The sequence below is a fragment of the Emys orbicularis genome, chromosome 15 (genome assembly GCF_028017835.1).
Source record: "Emys orbicularis isolate rEmyOrb1 chromosome 15, rEmyOrb1.hap1, whole genome shotgun sequence".
Classification (NCBI taxonomy): domain Eukaryota; kingdom Metazoa; phylum Chordata; order Testudines; family Emydidae; genus Emys; species Emys orbicularis.
Genome location: NC_088697.1, coordinates 5,936,938 through 5,955,838, shown reverse-complemented (window position 1 = coordinate 5,955,838; position 18,901 = coordinate 5,936,938). Strand labels below are relative to the sequence as shown.

Sequence of the window (18,901 nt, the reverse complement as noted above, 5' to 3'; positions counted from 1 at the left end):
GCATAGTGCGTCGTAAAAGTGTGGATTGAGGACCACGTGGCCGCTCTACAAATTTCCTGTCGTCGGGACCTGTGCCAGGAACGCAGCGGAGGAGGCCTGCACTCTTGTGGAGTGGGCCGTGATAGGCGGGGCCGGTATGTTAGCCCAACGGTAGCATTCCCAGATGCAGGTTTTGATCCAAGAGGAGATCCACTGTGATGAGACCGGGAGCCCTTTCATCCTGTCAGCCACAGCAACAAAAAGTTGGGTTGATTTCCTGAAGGGTTTAATCCTTTCAATGTAGAATGCCAGGGCCCTGCGAACGTCCAGGGAGTGCATCCTATGCTCCTTAGTGGAGGAGTGTGGCTTTGGATAGAAGACCGGGAGAAAAATGTCTTGACACATGTGAAACTGGGAGACCACCTTAGGAAGGAACGCAGGGTGCGGCCTGAGTTGGACCTTGTCTTTGTAGAAGACAGTGTATGGAGGCTCTGATGTCAGAGCTCTGAGCTCCGAGACTCTCCTGGCCAATGTGATAGCCACTAGAAATGCGACCTTATACGAAAGATATAACAGCGAGCACGAAGCTAGAGGCTCGAAAGGTGGCCCTGTGAGGGCGGACAGGACCAAAGTGAGGTCCCAAGCTGCGACTGGTTGACGAGTATGTGGGAACAGTCTGTCCAGGCCCTTGAGGAAGCGACTAACCAATGGGTTTGCAAAAACTGAGTTACCTCCCGCTCCAGGGTGGAACGCTGAGATAGCCGTCAAGTGGACTCGAACCGAAGAGGGGGACAGTCCTAGTTGTCTCAGATGAAGCAAATAATCCAGTATGAGAGGGATCGGGGCAAGCAAAGGAGCCTGTCCCCGCTGTTCAGCCCAGATGGAGAAGCGCTTCCACTTGGACATGTACGTGGTCCTGGTGGAGGGTTTTCTACTACCAAGAAGGACCTGCCTGACCTGATGAGAGCATTGCATCTCCACAGGGTTTAGCCATGGAGCATCCAGGCTGTGAGGTGGAGCGACTCTAGGTTCGGGTGACGTAGGCGACCCCGATCCTGTGTGATCAAGTCTGGGAGGAGGGGCAGCCTGAGGGGCGCCCGTATGGACATGTGCAGGAGCGACGTGTACCAGTGTTGGCGCGGCCAGGCCGGCGCTATCAGGATGACACGAGCGTGATCCCTGCGAGTCTTGAGGATTACCCTGTGAACCATGGGAATCGGGGGAAAGCGTAAAGTAGGCCGTCTTCCCAGGAGAGGAGGAAAGCATCCGTCAGGGACCCCGGACTGCATCCCATGAGGGAGCAGAATGGCTGACACTTCCTGTTCTCTCTCGAGGCAAACAGGTCTATCTGGGGATGGCCCCAGAGCCAGAAAATTGAGAGTACTACATCCCGGCGGATGGACCACTCGTGACCGTGGAATGAGCGGCTGAGAGCATCCGCCAGCCCGTTCTGCTTCCCCGGTAGGTAGGATGCTGTCAGGTGAATTGCGTTCTGTACACAAAAGTCCCATAACGTGAGGGCTTCCTGGCACAGGGGATCGGAGCGTGCACCACCCTGTTTGTTGATATAGAACATCGCTGGTGTGTTGTCCGCCGTCGATGAGACCGATGCGGACCTTGAGCGGGGGCTGTACGCCTGTCCCACGGACTGATGGTAGGCCGAGGGAGTCCAGAACGGCCACTGGGGGGGGGCGGTTGCCACTGCTGTTGCCACTGCGGCGGATAAGGCTGGAGGCTCGCCTGTGAGGTCGACTGCCTGCTCCTCGATCTACTGGAGCGGTATGTAGAGGAAAAATTGACCAGGCCTAAGCTTTGGCCTAAATAGCTGAATAAATGGCCATGAGACAAAGGTGGCCATGGGGAGTGGAAAATTTTGAGCAGTGGAAATTTTAAGCAACAGTTTAAGCAACTGCCTTAGCTAGAAAAATGTGATCACATCAGTAGCGTTAGAAAGGCTGTTAAACCGCAAAAGGAACACCTGTGAATAACAGGAAAGCTTGCTAGAAGTACACCTGTGAATAACAGGAAAAGCTTGTTTTGCTATTCTCCCTGATAAGGAAACTTGTTTTGATGTATTACATGTAACCGTTTGTGGTTTTAAGCTATATAAGCATTCAGTGTGCTGTGCTTGGTGTGGCAGTTTTTCAGACTGTCACCCCTGCATGCAGGCTTGCAATAAAGTGGCCTCAGGCTGGTCTGAACCAAACACAACGCGTGGTCATTTTTCCACCACAGGTACGATTCCGTCTCCGAGTCTGAAGTCTCTGAATAGGAGGACCTAGGGAGAGCAGTACCCACTGTCGCTGGGGAGCGGTGCCGCTGGGTTGGAGAATGTTCTCTCTGCTCCGGTGCCGCTGGTGTGGCGCGGTGTGGGGACCGCGGCGATAACATAGCCGGCTTGCCCCGTGATTATATAGGGGGTCGGGCCATGGTCGGAGGCTCTTTCCACCGGCGTGGCGACGCCGGCACCCGGAGGCTTAGTAGGTCAGAGGCTGCCTCGAATGCCTCCGGCGTCGTTGGGAGGCGCACTTCCTCAACGACGACCGGGGATGTTGGCCTGTCCGGACTCGACCGTACCCTCTCCGGGGTGGGAGTCAACGGAGTAGCAGGATGAGTCAGTGGCACGGCCTGTCCCGCAGCACAGGTGGACGGCACAGGCCCTTTAGGGTCCTGGTGGGGTGATCGTCCCCTCACCGGCCTCTTCTTTTTAACCGGCACCGGGGATGGTGAACCATGCCTCCCGGAGTCCGATTTCCTATGTGCCGACTCTCTCCAGTGCCGGGGTTTGGAGGTTTTGGCCTCATGATGTATTACCGGTGATGGGGCGCTGCGCACCGAGGATTAAGTGCTGGGCACCGGGTCGGCCGGCCCAGGGTCCGAATGTGGCCGCAGGGCCACTTCCATTAGTAATACTTTGAGCCTCTGCTCTCTGTCTTTGAGAGTCCTGGGGTGAAATGCCCTGCAGATAGTGCACCTGTCTCTTTGATGGCTCTCTCCGAGGCACCGTAAGCAGGAAGAGTGCGGGTCACTCTTCGGCATGAACTTCCCGCAGTCCTTGCAGAGTTTAAACCCTGGGGACCCGGGCATGCCCCAGCGGGGCGACGAGTACGTTGGGGAAAACCCCCCAACAACTATCTATCTATACTAACTGTAAAACTAACTAAACTATTTACAAGGAAGAAAACGGGACACTGCCAAGATTGCTGAAGAGCAAGTGAAGTTCCAGCTAACCGTCACCGGCGGTAAGAAGGAACTGAGGGGGTGGAGGATCGGGCCCCTATATACGGAGCCATGAAGGTGCCACTCCAGGGGGCGCCGAAGCTGACCCTACGGACGCTGCTATGGTAAAAATCTTCCGGCTGGCGTGCACACGGCACGCACACACCTGCTTGGAATGGACATGAACAATCACTTGAAGAAGAATTGGTATTCCTGGCTGTAGGTTGGGTCTGGCTTCCCCCAGACTTTGGATCCATGTAATACATGATCCCCAGGGGAGCCATCTCCTAGAGCTTCCACATGTCCCGTGGAACTCAGGACAGTGAGAAACATGTAGGTTATCTGTAAGGTGAAAATTTATGTAAAACACGACAACATTTCTCCTTTATTTGCGGTACAGGGAAGCCTCATAGTTCCTGTAAGGCCAAATACTGATATTTCTATGGATGTCTGCTTATACAGGGAAATTGACAGTTGATATTGATATCAGCAATTTCTGGGTATCATTTATATAAAGATGTGCTCTTTAATACTCTATCAAATTTATCATATTCAGCAACATAGTATCTGCTCACTGTTATCAATGTGTATGTAGAGTGGATATTAATTACTCTCTGAATTCACGCGTGGGCATGGTCCTCCCCTCCTCTTGCCCTGCCTTCGGTTGCTCTGTGGCATTTAAGCATTCCCTTAGAGCTGTCAGCAACAGCTGCCTCTGCTCTAGGGCACAGAGGAGGAAAGGACTCTCTCCCTCCTGCCTTTCCCTGACTATTAAGCCTGGCCCTGGTACTGCTCCCCTTAAGTGCCATGTGGTCAAGAGGAAGAGCGTGGCAGCTGCAGGTACAAGGACCAAACTTGTGGGCATCAGGTGAAGCAGCAAAAACCACAACCATCAGGTCAACCCACAGGAATCTCTTGCCAGACTGTTAAATTCTAGGGCCCCAACCTATTGCAGCCAGCCTGTTGAACCAGCCAGAGCAAAGCCCTAGCTCTAGTGGGCATCAGTGACCCAGCAGGAAGGGAGGGAAGGGAAGCTGCGAGATCACATCAGGTTTGGCAATTGGAAACCCTACTCCAGGGAAAGAAAACAAGGGAGGTCAGTGGAATTTGTGGGATACTTGTCACAACGAATAGTCCATGGTTTTAACCCCAGCTCAGTGGGGGAGGGATAGCTCAGTGGTTTAAGCATTGGTCTGCTAAACCCAGGGTTGTAAGCTCAATCCTTAAAGGAGCCATTTAGGGACCTGGGGGAAAAAAAATCTGTCAGGGACAGTACTTGGTCCTCCTGTGATGGCAGAAGACTGGACTCAATATCTCCTAATAATAATATATAGAGATAATAGGAAGAAAAGAAACTCACTCTGGTACACCTAGGAACAAGGAAATCAAGCACATTGAGCTCCAAGGCTTTACAGCAAAGCATCAGGAGGCCCTACAGGGATTTGAACTCAGATTGGAGGATTTAGAGCCCTGAGGGCTAATCATTACACCATGGGACCTGCAGCCACTGTCATTTCAGGACTCCTGTGAGACCCTAAGCTGGTGGGTCTGCACTCATTGCTTCCCTTCAGCTGCTTCCTCTCATGGGAACTCTCCTCACCTAGACATTGAACCCAGCCCTTGTTGCTGCTAACACCAACTGGCAGAAAGGATTATAAATTCCCTGTCCGAGGGGAGGCCAATGCATGTGGTGGGCCATACGCATCACAGGTTTTTACTCTGTTTGCTTCCTTCCCCATGTCTCTTACTTAGTTTATATGGAAGTACACCTATGGCTGAGGATATGAATTTGTTGGCACAGCATTGTGCAGTGGGCTTCCAAGACAGCCTATAATTCAGCCAGGGGTTTGCAGCTGGGCCTGGCCTGGAGGCAATTTTCTCTCTGCACAGCAGATGGGGGATGCACTGGGACCAGCTCCTGGCTCTTTTTTTTGAACTGGTTCCCTGTGAGGACACACCAGAGATCACTGCAATCTACATAAGGGACAACCACCTGGAAATATTCTCCAGGCCCCAGCTGATTTGGAAAGATAAACATGATATTGCACAACATAAAACTATGGGGACAGGTCCCATAGAAAACAAAGGGGAGCAGGGAAAGAGAGAGCACAGAAGAGAAGAGAAAAGAAGAGGAGAGATGGGATAGAAAAAAGTCTCTAGAGACGGAGCAGCTGGAGGGAACCAAGGAGTGCAGTAGACAACGGGGGTGGCAGGTTTGTAGAAATTTTGGTGGTGCCCAGAACGCCCAGAGCCTGCCCCCCCAAACTCCACCCCCCACCTAAGACTCTGGGAGGGACTTTGGGTGGGGGGAGGAGGTCTGGGGTGCACACCCTCGGCTGGAGCAGGGGATTGGGGTGCAGGAGGGGTGCAGGGTGCAGGCACTGGAAGGGAGTTTGGGTGTGGAAGGGGTGAGAGGGATGGCTCTGGGAGGGAGTTTGGGTGGGGGAAGGGGGTCTGGGGTGCAGGCTCTGCAATGGAGTTTTGGTGTTGGGTGCAGGCTCTGGGCTGGGACAGGGGGTGGGGGTACAGGAGGGGGTGAGGGGTATAGGCTCTGGGATGGAGTTTGGGTGCAGGCTCTGTGCTGGGGGTGCAGACTCTGGGAGGATGTTTGGGAATGGCAGGGGGTGCGGAGGGAGCAGGTGGAGGGACTCTGGGAGGGAGTCGGGGTGCAGGCTCTGGGCTGGGGCAAGTGATGGGGGTGTAGGAGGGGGTGAGGGGTGTAGGCTCTGGGTCCAGGAACCAGGTAATGGCATAGATGCTCCAGCACTTTGGGCTAGCAGGCTTTTCCGGTACAGGGAGACTAGTGAAGGCTGCATAGCCTGTCGACATTGTGCTTCATTCCCCAGAGGGGATCAGTCCTGGGATCCTGGCAGTCGGTCGCTCTGAGGCAATGTCTACACTGGCAGAGTTACAGTGCCACTCAGAGGCTATGTCTACACTACAAAATTAGGTCGGATTTATAGAAGCCAGTTTTATAGAAACCGGTTGTATGCAGCCGACTGTGTGTGTCCCCACATAAAATGCTCTAAGTGCATGAAGTCGGCGGACCGCGTCCACAGTACCGAGGCTAGCGTCGACTTCCGGCGCATTGCACTATGGGTACCTATCCCACAGTTCCCGCAGTCTCCGGCAGTCTCCGGCGCCCATTGGAATTATGGGTTGAGATCGCAATGCCCGAATGATGCAAAACAGTGCCGCGGGGGGTTCTGGGTACATTGCGTCAGGCCCCTCCCCCGCCGTCACAGCAACGGCAGACAATAGATTCGCGCCTTTTTACCTGGGTTACCTGTGCAGACAACATACCACGCCAAGCATGGAGCCCGCTCAGCTCAGCTCACCGTCACCATATGTCTTCCGGGTGCCGGCAGACGTGGGACTGCATTGCTACACAGCAGCAGCAGATAACTGCCTTTTGGCGGTAGATGGTGCAGCATGAGTGGTAACCTTCTTTGGCGATCGGGATGCTGGTAGCTGTGGGGCTGGCAGCCGTAGAGCTGCATTGCACCAGCCCCTTGCCTTTTGGCAGTAGATGGTTTATTATGACTGGTAACCGTCCTTGTTGGACAATCATGGATATCAGTCATAGTATATTATTTTCTGCCAAGTATTGTCTGCTGAGCACCCAGAAGAGGCCGAGGGCAATCTGGGTGCTGGCAGACATATGGCTGGCACACGTGGGGCTACATTGCTACACAGCAGCAACCCCTTGCCTTTAACCGTCCTCGTTGGACAATGATGGCTACCAGTCGTAGTATACTATTTTCTGCCAAGTATTGTCTGCTAAGCACCCAGAAAAGGCCGAGGGCGATCTGGGTGCTGGCAGAGATGTGGCTGGCACACGTAGGGTTACATTGCTACACAGCAGCAACCCCTTGCCTTTTGGCAATAAATAGTATATTATGATTGGTATCCATCATCATCACACTGGTACGCGCCCAGTATTTGCTGCCAAGCACCCAGAAAATGCCGAGGGCTATCAGTCATGCTGCACTGTCGTCTTAAGATGTAAAAAATAGATTTGTTCTGTATTCATTTCCTTCCCCCCTCCCTCCGTCAAATCAACGGCCCGCTAAACCCAGGCTTAGGAGTTCAATCTCTGGGGGGTGCATTCTGTGTGACAGTTGTTTGTATTTCTCCCTGATGCACAGCCACCTTTATTGATTTTAATTCCCTGTACCTGTACGCCATGTCGTCACTCGCCCCTCCCTCCCTCGTCTTTAGATACTAGTTTCGCGCCTTTTTTCAGACCAGACACCATAGCTATCACTGGGATCATGGATCCTGCTCAGATCACCGCGGCAATTATGAGCACTATGAACACCACGCGCATTGTCCTGGAGTATATGCAGAGCCTGGACATGCCAAAGCAAAACCAGGACCAGCTGAGGGGGAGGAGGCGATTGCAGCGCGGCGACGATAGTGATGAGGAAATTGACATGGACCTCTTACAAGGCACAGGCCCCAGCAATGTGGAAATCGTGGTGTTACTGGGGCAGGTTCATGCCGTGGAACGCCGATTCTGGGCCCGGGAAACAAGCACCAACTGGTGGGACCGCATCGTGTTGCAGGTCTGGGACGATGCCCAGTGGCTGCAAAACTTTCGCATGCGTAAGGGCACTTTCATGGAACTTTGTGACTTGCTTTCCCCTGCCCTGAAGCGCCAGAATACCAGGATGAGAGCAGCCCTCACAGTTGAGAAGCGAGTGGCGATAGCCCTGTGGAAGCTTGCAACGCCAGACAGCTACCGGTCAGTCGGGAATCAATTTGGAGTGGGCAAATCTACTGTGGGGGCTGCTGTGATCCAAGTTGCCAGGGCAATGAGAGACCTGGTGATATCAAGGGTAGTGACTCTGGGAAACGTGCAGGACATAGTGGATGGCTTTGCTGCAATGGGATTCCCAAACTGTGGTGGGGCGATAGACGGAACCCATATCCCTATCTTGGCACCGGCGCACCAAGCCACCGAGTACATAAACCGCAAGGGGTACTTTTCAATGCTGCTGCAAGCCCTGGTGGATCACAAGGGACGTTTCACCGACATCAACGTGGGCTGGCCGGGAAGGGTACATGATGCTCGCGTCTTCAGGCACTCTGTTCTGTTTCGAAAGCTGGAGGAAGGGACTTTCTTCCCGGACCAGAAAATAACCATTGGGGATGTTGAAATGCCTATCGTGATCCTTGGGGACCCAGCCTACCCCTTAATGCCATGGCTCATGAAGCCGTACACAGGCAGCCTGGACAGGAGTCAGGACCTGTTCAACTACAGGCTGAGCAAGTGCCGAATGGTGGTGGAATGTGCATTTGGACGTTTAAAAGCGAGCTGGCGCAGCTTACTGACTCGCTCAGACCTTAGCGAAAAGAATATCCCCATTGTTATTGCTGCTTGCTGTGCGCTCCACAATATCTGTGAGAGTAAGGGGGAGACATTTATGGCGGGGTGGGAGGTAGAGGCAAATCGCCTGGCCGCTGATTACGCGCAGCCAGACACCAGGTCGGTTAGAGCAGCACAGCAGGGCGCGGTGCGCATCAGAGAAGCTTTGAAAACTAGTTTTGTGACTGGCCAGGCTACGGTGTGAAACTTCGGTTTGTTTCTCCTTGATGAAATCGCCAACCCCCCACGCACCCGGTTAACTCTACTTCCCTGTAAACCAAGCACCCCACCCTCCCCTCTTCAAGCACCACTTGCAGAGGCAATAAAGTCATTGTTACTTCACATTCATGCATTCTTTATTAATTCAGCACACAACTAGGGGGATAATTGCAAAGGTAGCCCGGGATGGGTGGGGGAGGAGGGAAGGAAAAGGACACACTGCAGTTTAAAACTTTAAAACTTATTGCTGTGGAAATCGTCTAGGGTGGAGTGATTGGGTGGCCGGAGGCCCCCCACCGTGTTCTTGGGCGTCTGGGTGAGGAGGCAATGGGACTTGGGGAGGAGGGCTGTTGGTTACACAGGGGCTGTAGCGGCGGTCTCTGCTCCTGCTGCCTTTCCTGCAGCTCAACCATAAGCAGGAGCATATCAGTTTGATGCTCCAGCAGCCGGAGCATCGACTCTTGCTTTCTGAGTACAAGCTGACGCCACTTCTCCTCTTCAGCCCGCGTTTCAGCACGCAACCTCTCCTCTTCAGCCCGCGATTCAGCACGCCACCTCTCCTCTCGCTCATATTCGGCTTTTTTAAAATCAGTCATTGACTGCCTCCACGCATTCTGCTGTGCTCTGTCAGCGTGGGAGGCAGTCTGTAGTTCAGTGAACATTTCGTCACGCGTCCTTCGCTTCCTTCTTCGAATATTCACTAGCCTCTGTGAAGGTGAAACATTTGCAGCTGGTGGAGGAGAAGGGAGAGGTGGTTAAAAAAGATACATTTTAGAGAACAATGGGTACACTCTTTCACGTTAGATTTTGCTGTTCACATCACACAGCACATGTGCTTTCGTTACAAGGTCGCATTTTTCCTCTTATATTGAGGGCCTGCCGGTTTGGTGTGAGAGATCACTCACGCAGTGCCAGGCCACAGATTTCAGCTTGCAGGCAGCCATGGTAAGACACAGTCTTTTGGCTTTTTTAACCTTGTTAACAAGTGGGGATGGTTTAAAACAGTACTGCTCTCATTAACCATACCAAGCACCCGTTGGGTTGGCCATTTAAAATGGGTTTGCAATGTAAAAGGAGGGGCTGCGGTTTCAGGTTTAACATGCAGCACAAACCCAACTAACTCCCCTCCCCCACACACCCAATTCTCTGGGATGGTCACTTCACCCCTCCCCCCCACCGCGTGGTTAACAGCGGGGAATATTTCTGTTCAGCAGAGCAGGAAGGGGCACCTCTGAAAGTCCCCTTAATGAAATCGCCCCATTTCAACCAGGTGACCGCGAATGATATCACTCTCCTGAGGATAACAAAGAGCGATAAGGAATGGATGTTGTCTGCATGCCAGCAAACACCGGGACCATACGCTGCCATGCTTTGTTATGCAATGATTCCAGACTACGTGCTACTGGCCTGGCGTGGTAAAGTGTCCTACCATGGCGGACGGGATAAGGCAGCCCTCCCCAGAAACCTTTTGCAAAGGCTTTGGGAGTATATGAAGGAGAGCTTTCTGGAGATGTCCCTGGAGGATTTCCGCTCCATCCCTATACACGTTAACAGACTTTTCCAGTAGCTGTACTGGCCGCGATTGCCAGGGCAAATTAATCATTAATCATTAAACACGCTTGTTTTTAAACCATGTGTAATATTTACAAAGGTACACTCACCAGAGGTCCCCTGTGTGCCCACAGGGTCTTGGGTGAGTTCGGGGGTTACTGGTTCCAGGTCCAGGGTGATAAACATATCCTGGCTGTTGGGGAAACCGGTTTCTCCGCTTCCTTGCTGCTGTGAGCTATCTATGTTCTCTCCATCCTCATCTTCCTCGTCCGCCGAAGCCGCTTCCCTGTGTTTTTCTCCAGTGAGGGACTCATAGCACACGCTTGGGGTAGTGGTGGCTGCACCCCCTAGAATGGCATGCAGCTCCGCGTAGAAGCAGCATGTTTGCGGCTCAGCCCCAGACCTTCCGTTTGCTTCTCTGGATTTGTGGTAGGCTTGCCTTAGCTCCTTAATTTTCACGCGGCACTGCTGTGCGTCCCTGTTATGGCCTCTGTCCTTCATGGCCTTGGAGATCTTTTCTAATATTTTGCCATTTCTTTTACTGCTTCGGAGTTCGGCCAGCACTGATTCATCTCCCCTGATGGCGAGCAGATCCCGTACCTCCCGTTCGGTCCAGGCTGGAGCTCTTTTGCGATCCTGGGACTGGGACTGGGACTCCATCACGGTTACCTGTGCTGATGAGCTCTGCATGGTTACCTGTGCTTGCCACGCTGAGCAAACAGGAAATGAAATTCAAACGTTCGCGGGGCTTTTCCTGTCTACCTGGCCAGTGCATCTGAGTTGAGAGTGCTGTCCAGAGCGGTCACAATGAAGCACTGTGGGATAGCTCCCGGAGGCCAATAACGTCGAATTCCGTCCACACTAACCCAATTCCGACCCCCTAAGGCCGATTTTATCGCTAATCCCCTCGTCGGAGGTGGTGTAAAGAAACCGGTTTAAAGGGCCCTTTAAGTCGAAAGAAAGGGCTTCGTCGTGTAAACGTGTCCAGGCTTAATTCGATTTAACGCGGCTAAAGTTGACCTAACCTCGTAGTGTAGACCAGGCCTGAGAGTGCTGAAGGGAAACCGCTATTGTGTGTTCACACTGTCAGCTGCCTGCGCAATAGCATGCTCACACTTAATAATTAATTAATGGAGATATCCCATCTCCTAGAACTGGAAGGGACCTTGAAAGGTCAGGTCAAGGGGAAAGCTAATGCAACCACTGCACAAGGGCTGCATCTGCACTACAACTATAATTGTCTTTTTACACCAACATCACTAACTTGAGTAGCCAGCGCCATGTACAGTCCTAGTGGATGTTAGTCACAGGTAGTTTTTGCCTCAGTGTAGCTTGTTGGAATCAAACCTCTCGCTCCCACCTGGAGCTGATGAATGTTCCTGGCTGGAGGGGACACACTCCTACGACTCAAAAGGAAAGGAGTTGATAGAAAAGATCACAGGACTGACCCCAAAGGAGGGTGAGCTGAAAAAGGCAGAAGCAGGCAACTCATCTGGGGGAGCTGAGCGACCACGGTGAAGTTGGTGCAAGGATCACTCTGTGGAAATCAGCAAATGTGATTTTTTTTAAAGAAAAAATCTTTGTCCAGCCCTAGTCAAGGCATTTATTACAGTTCTCTCTTATGTGGATTTTCTGATGTCTAGTAAGGATTGAGCTCTGATTGAAGCTTTTCCCGCACTCAGCGCACGTGTAGGGTTTCTCTCCTGTGTGGATTCTACGATGTGTGATCAGGTCAGAGCTATTATTGAAGCTTTTCCCACACTCAGAGCATATGTAGGGTGTCTCTCCTGTGTGAATTTTCTGATGTGAGATGAGGGCTGAACTATGAATGAAGTGTTTCCCACACTCAGAGCATTCATAAGGTTTCTCACCTGTGTGGATTTTCCTATGTCTGATAAGGTTTGAGCTCTGATTGAAGCTTTTCCCACATTCAGAGCACGTGTAAGGTTTCTCTCCAGTGTGGGTTCTCCAATGTCTGATAAGGGTATAGTTCTGACTGAAGCTATTCCCGCACTCAGAACATGTGTAGGGCTTCTCTCCTCTGTGGATTCCCTGATGTCTGAGAAGGTGAGAGCTCCCATTGAAGCTTTTCCCACACTCATGGCATGTGTAGCGTGTCTCTTCCAAGTTGATTCTCTCATGTGTAATAAGGTCTGAGTGGATCCTCAAGTTTTCCTCTGGCATCTGCTGAGTCTCACAGGCTTTTTCTTTTTCTGGGAGTGCACAACTCCTGGAAACATTCCCTTTGGATCTTCCTGATAACGTCCCATGTGGTTCTACTTGCTCAGCATCTTCCTCCTGGGGTTTCTCCTCCTCATTCTCACTCACCATCCCAACACCTGATGGGAGACAGAGAGAATCCAGACATAGGTCACTCCCTGCACCAGAAAGAAAGGAAATCTCAGAGAGAAGAATGGAAAAAGGGATAAACAAACCAAAATATATGGGGGAGAGATCAAACCAATCAGGAGCTGATTTTCCCCAAAACCTTCCCCAGAGGAGAGAGGAAGGGATCAGTTTTGGGTCCACATCTCACCAGAACACTCAGGGGAAAGCGAGATCGGGGAGGGACCTGCTGCCAGTTGTCAGTCAGAATACGAGGGAAGCCGTGAGTGATATCTGCCTCATGATTCCACATCTGCAGGGAACAATCCTGAATTTGGAGAGCTCACAAGGTCTTTGTAGGTCATCCCAAATGTTTCCTGTATTCACAGGCAGTTTTTGAGTTGGTGTAACCAATTCCCTACCTGTGCAGGCAGGTCTCGGGAGCACTTGTTTCTCAGATCTCTGGAGGTCTGGGACCCACAGCTCTTCCCCTGGTTCCAGCTGCAAGATCACATCAGGTTTGGAAACTGGAAACACTACTCAAGGCAAAGAAAACAAGGGAGGTCAGTGGAATTTGTGGGATACTTGTCACAAAGAATATTCCATGGTTTTAACCCCAGCTCATTTTTAAGCAGTAACATCCCAAGACCAGCTTCCTTGGCTCAAAGTGGCAGGAGAGTTATTAATGTAAATCATATTAATTACCTTAGTGCCTAAGGACCACTAACAGTGGGTCCCCACTGTGGTAGATAAAGTACAAACAGAGAATAGTAGATGGCCCATGCCCTGAAGAATTTACAATCTAAATAGACAAGACAGACACAGAATGGGGGAAGGAGTAGAACCCACTGTTAGAATATAGGTATTGTGGGGAAATAGAGGGGGGGGCCTTCTTTTTGATAGCCAGAGCTTTGAATCTGTGGGCCCCAAATAAACCCTCCAACAGAGATCTGTTATGCTGATGGCCTTTACACAGAGTAGGGCAGGCCTAAAGCTTGAACTAGACTAAACTGCACAGTTTTCTGCCAAACTCGGTCAAGGGTCATGTCCAGAGGAGGGAATGGGAGAATAACCCCCCCCCCCCCCGCAGCAGCACTGGTGAAATATGTTCATGGCTAATGAAATAGAATAACCGCTTGTGTGAAGCAATAGGTAACTTTAGCTAAATGCAAACTGACTCATGCAGCTTCTCCTTTGCATGATCTGTGACCTACTCCGTGACTCCAGCTATCTGCAAAAATAGCCAATCATAGATCCTCTTTAGGCATCCCATGGAACCCCCCCCCCTTAATCTTTAACCAAAGGACCCCGGAAAATAACGTGTCTTGAGAAATGTACCCAAACTGGTGCCAAGTACCACCCCTGGGGAAAACCACTTCTCGGAAAATTAATAAGGAAGGTACGGGGGGGGGGGGACTGACCCCGACCCTACTTTCTTAACTTGTGGTTTGGGGGAGGGACTAACCCCAACCCTAATTTCTTAACTCATGACTATTGTTTGTACTTTGCTTGCGGTTTGACAAAATAAAGCAGCCTGCAAGCTGCTGCTCGGGGTGTCAGTCTCCGGACTACACCCCAGTGCACTGGTATGTATGTCAATAAACTGGCCTCAGGCTTGAGTCTTTGAACTAAAATGACTGCGTGGGGGTCTTTGACCACAACAGTATTCAGGCCTGCCTGTAAAGCCTATGCTTTAAGAACGTAGGTGTATTTTTATCACTAAGCTAGTTACAGGGGTATAAAAACAAAGAATCAAAATCACAGTCTGCCTGTGTATGGGCCGTCTCTCACTAGGATAGTCTGAGGCCTTGTTCTTTGGCTAAGCAGCAGGGACAGCCATAAGCTGGGAAGCGTACGCTCACATCGTCACATCCCAAACCAGTCACACTAAAATAAGGGGGTATTGGGCTGTTAGGAAGACGATCCTGTCCTGGTAGTGCCCATCACCACCAGATAAAGAAACAGATCTTAAGATCGTTAAAGAAAACTTAGTTTGATAGCACCCTGTCTGGCAAGAAATCGCTTATCAATGGTTCTGGTTGTGAAACCCTCATTTCTATATTGTTTTATCTTTATGGTTCCCCCCTTTTCTATTGTTAATCTGTCTGGTTCTTTAATTGTTTCTGTCTGCTGTATAATTAATTTTGCTAGGTGTAAATTAATTAGGGTAGTGGGATACAATTGGTTAGGGAATTATGTCACAATATGTTAGGATTGGTTAGTTAAATTTCAGTACAATGATTGGTTAAGGTATAGCTGAGAATATTACTATATAAACTGGGGTCAAACAGGAGGGGGAAGGGAAATTGGAATCATGTTTGTTAAAGGGGGGAACAGGGAACTGGGACACAGGCAAGGCTCTGCGGCATCAGAGCTGGGAAGAGGGTTGCGGGGTAAATGCTCTGCGGTGTCAGAGCTGGGAATGGAACACTGGGGAACAGACTCTATCGAAGTATAGAGATAAGCCCGACTGGGGTGAAGGGCTTTGGAATATGCTTGCTTGGAAACTAACCCCAATAAACATCGCATTATCTCACCAGGTTGTAGCCAGACAGATTTCTTGGATCGGCACATGCGCCAGGAAGGCTGATGATGATGCCTGTGCCCTAGTGGAATGACCCATCATGCTAGTTGGCAGGGGCACTTTCACCAGTTCATAAGAGTAGTGGATGCAGGCCGTGATCCAAGATGAGATTCTCCGGGCAGACACTGGGCAACCCTTCATCTGCGACAGAAATGAACAACTGCATTGACGTTCAGAACAGCTTCATTCTATCCATGTAGAAGGCCAGCACCCATCTGACGTCCAGGATATGCAGCCTGCATTCCATGAGGCTTTGGACAAAAGACCAGTAAATATATGTCTTGACCAGTATGAAACTGGGAGACGAGCTTGGGCAGAAAAGCCGGGTGCAGATGCAGCTGGACCTTGTCCTTATAGAAGACCGTATAAGGCGGCTCTGATGTGAGTGCCCTGATGTCGGACACCCTACGAGCCAAAGTTATAGCGACCAAGAAGGAGATCTTCCAGGAAAGAAGCAGGAGGGAGCAGGAAGCAAAGGGTTCAAAGCTGGGACCCATGAGCCTTGACAGCAGAAGAGTCACATCCCGAGGGGGGCAAGGTCCCAGACATGAGGGTAGAGGTGCTCCAGACCTTTCAAGAACCGCACGCCATCATGGAATGGGTGAAGACCTTTTTTTTTTTTAGGGTTGGAAGAGACTTCAGGAGGTAATCTAGTCCAACACCAACTAAATCATCCCAGCCAATGCTTTGTCAAGCCAGGCCTTAAAAACCTCTACGGATGGTGATTCCACCACTTCCCTAGGTAACCCATGCCAGTGCTTCACCATCTTCGTAGTGAAATAGTGTTTCCTAATATCCAACCTAGACCTCCCTCACTGCAACTAGAGACCATTGCTTCTTGTTCAGTCATCTGCCACCACTGAGAACAGCCGAGCTCCATCCTCTTTGGAATCCCCCCTTCAGGTAGTTGAAGGCTGCTATCAAATCCCCCCCACTCTTCTCTTCTGCAGACTAAACAATCCCAGTTCCCTCAGCCTCTCCTTGTATGTCATGTGTCCCAGCACCCTAATAATTTTCGTTGCCCTCTGCTGGACTCTCTCCAATTTGTCCACATACTTTCTGTAGTGGGGGCCCCAAAACTGGACACAATGCTCCAGATGTGGCCTCACCAGTGCCGAACAGAGGGGAATCATTACTTCCCTTGATCTGCTGGCAATGCTCCTACTAATGCAGCCCAATATGCCGTCAGCCTTCTTGGCAACAGGGGCACACTGCTGACTCATATCCAGCTTCTCATCCACTGTAATCCCCAGGTCCTGCCTTGAAACGGAGGATGGAATGACAAAATGGCCACTGGGTGTACCCTGAAGAAAGATAGCGACAGGTAAGATGAAGCAAAAGTCCAGGATGTGCTGCAGCAGGGCCTCTTCAGTGCAAATGTGTCAATCAGAGGCCCAACACGTGAACTGCTTCCACTTTGCCATAGAGGTCGTGTACAAGGGTTTGCCGGGGCTCAACCCTCTCCGGGGTGGCGGGGAGCCACACCTGCTCACTAGGCCCTGTTGAGCTTGGGGGGGGGATTCGTCCAGCTGTGGGGGCTCCCTCGGCAGCCCTTGCTGTAACTGGAAGCAACACGGTAAACCCGGCCCTGGCTCAGGGCGGGGCAACAAATGCTGAGTCAGGGCTTGGGCCCTCAGTCAGGGCTGAGCAACAAGTACAAAAGCCCAGGCCCTAGGTCAGGGCTGAGCAGTAACAACAGGTCCCAGCCTCCTCAGGCCAGGGAGAGGGGGAGTCTGCCACCCATGAGTTGGGTGGCAGGGGGGACGCAGGCCCTCCCACTCCACTGCGTCCCAGTCCGGGGCCCTAGCCGCGGCAGAAGACCCGCTGCTGTCAGTGGGGATCCTGGCCGCAACACACTGCCAGAGCCTATGATGGTGTCCAGCAGCCAGACTGGGGTTGGCTTCCCCCGGGCTACTTCCACACTCGCCCTCGGGGCCTACCTGGGTCCTGGTGTTGGCCTCTGGGGGATCCAGGACCATGGGTTCTTCAGGGCATGGATTGATCGGCAGGTCCGGCAGCTCCTCTGGATAGCGGGTGCAGGGCAGGCCCAGCAGCTCCTCTGGATAGCGGGCGCAAGGCAGGCCCGGCAGCTCCTGGTGGCCGCCTTGGGCCGCAGAGTTTTCCCAGCCACGAGCTAGGCTGGAGACGTCTGGTCTCTCCGGCGGCTGGGCCTTTACTGAGTTCTGAGGGCAAGCCTTTATACTTCCGGGTTGCCGCCTGACCCTCTGAGGGGCGGGCTCTGAGCTCCCTAGCTCCGCCCACTCCGGCCTCTGGATGGGCTCTTCCCCCTCCGGGGTGGCGGGGAGCCACACTGCCTCGCTACAGGTAGCCATGGTGGAGGGTTTCCTGCTGCCCAGCAGGACCTGCTGGACACCATCAGAGCACTGCCATCAAGTTGTCAGGTGCAGCGTCGCCAGGTTTTCCACCTCCAGATGGAGTGACCATTCATGGCGAGACGAGAAGGTCCTGCTGAGGTGATCTGCCAGGATGTTCTTGGTTCCAGGCAGGTGGGCGGCTACCAGATGAATGGCATGCTGCACACAAATGTCCCAGAGGCTGAGCACCTCCCAACAAAGGGCTGAAGACCTGGCACCGCCCTGTCTGTTGATGTAATACATTGCAGCGGTATTGTCTGTCAGGACCTGCATGTCCAAGACCAGGGTGAGCGGCAGAGATGGGGTCATGAAGGGAACTCCTTGCAGCACTGACTTTGGATCCAACCACCAGTCCAGGGATGAGAGGATGTGGCTCGGCACCGTGACGACTCGGTCCAGGGCGTGCCTGCTGGGGATATAGACCAAGGCCAGCCATGCTTGCAGAGGCCACAGATGAAGTCGCAGGCACATGCGGGCTGTGGTGAGCAGGTGACTCTTTACGTGGGAAATCAGGTCCAACATGGCCCAAAAATGCACCTCCGGAAAGCAGGCCCTAGCCCGTGAGTCGTCGAGAACCACTCCAATAAATTCTATGCATTGGACTGGCATCAATGTGGACTTTTCTGTGTTTATTAGCCGGCCCAGGTCACTGCAGGTGGAGCACACCAGATCAGGGCTCCTTTGCATCTGCCCCGGAGACCTGCCCTTGATGAACCAGTCGTCGAGATACGGGAAGATCTGGACTCCTCAACATGTCAGGTAAGCTGCCACTGGTGTCACACATTTTGTGAACAATCTGGGAGCTGAGGACAGGCCAAAGGGCAGTGCTGTGAACTGGAAGTGGTGCCCGGCTACCATGAAACACAGGAAACGCCTGTGTCCCAGGAATATGTAGACATCAAAGTAAGCATCCTTTAAGTCGAGAGTGGCATACCAGTCTCCCAGATCCAGGGAAGGGATGATGAAGGCCAGAGAGATCATGCGAAACTTCAACTTCTTGAGAGACTTATTGAGGCGATGCAGGTCCAGGATGGGTCTTAGGCCCCCTTTGGCCTTCTGGATTAGGAAGTAGCAGGAGTAGAATCCTCTTCCTTATATTTCCCAAGGAACTTCCTCCACAGCCGCCAAGTCCAGGAGCTTTTCGACCTCCTGAATGAGGAGTTTCTCATGAGAAGGGTCCCTGAAAAGAGACAGGGAAGTGGGAGGGAGGGGCAGCCAAAAATTGCAGGGTATAGCCCCGAGCTATTATGTCCAGGACCCAGCGGTCCAACGTAACCT

At 52.1% G+C, this 18,901-nt stretch overlaps 1 protein-coding gene across 1 annotated transcript in view; it reads left to right on the top strand.

Moving 5' to 3' along the window:
• The window catches only part of LOC135889397 (zinc finger protein 208-like), a 685,678-nt gene that overhangs the window by 109,981 nt on the left and 556,796 nt on the right, over window positions 1-18,901 (top strand). Inside the window, 1 exon segment of the mRNA XM_065417266.1 lies at window positions 5,000-5,008. Coding sequence (XP_065273338.1) covers window positions 5,000-5,008 — 9 coding nt within the window.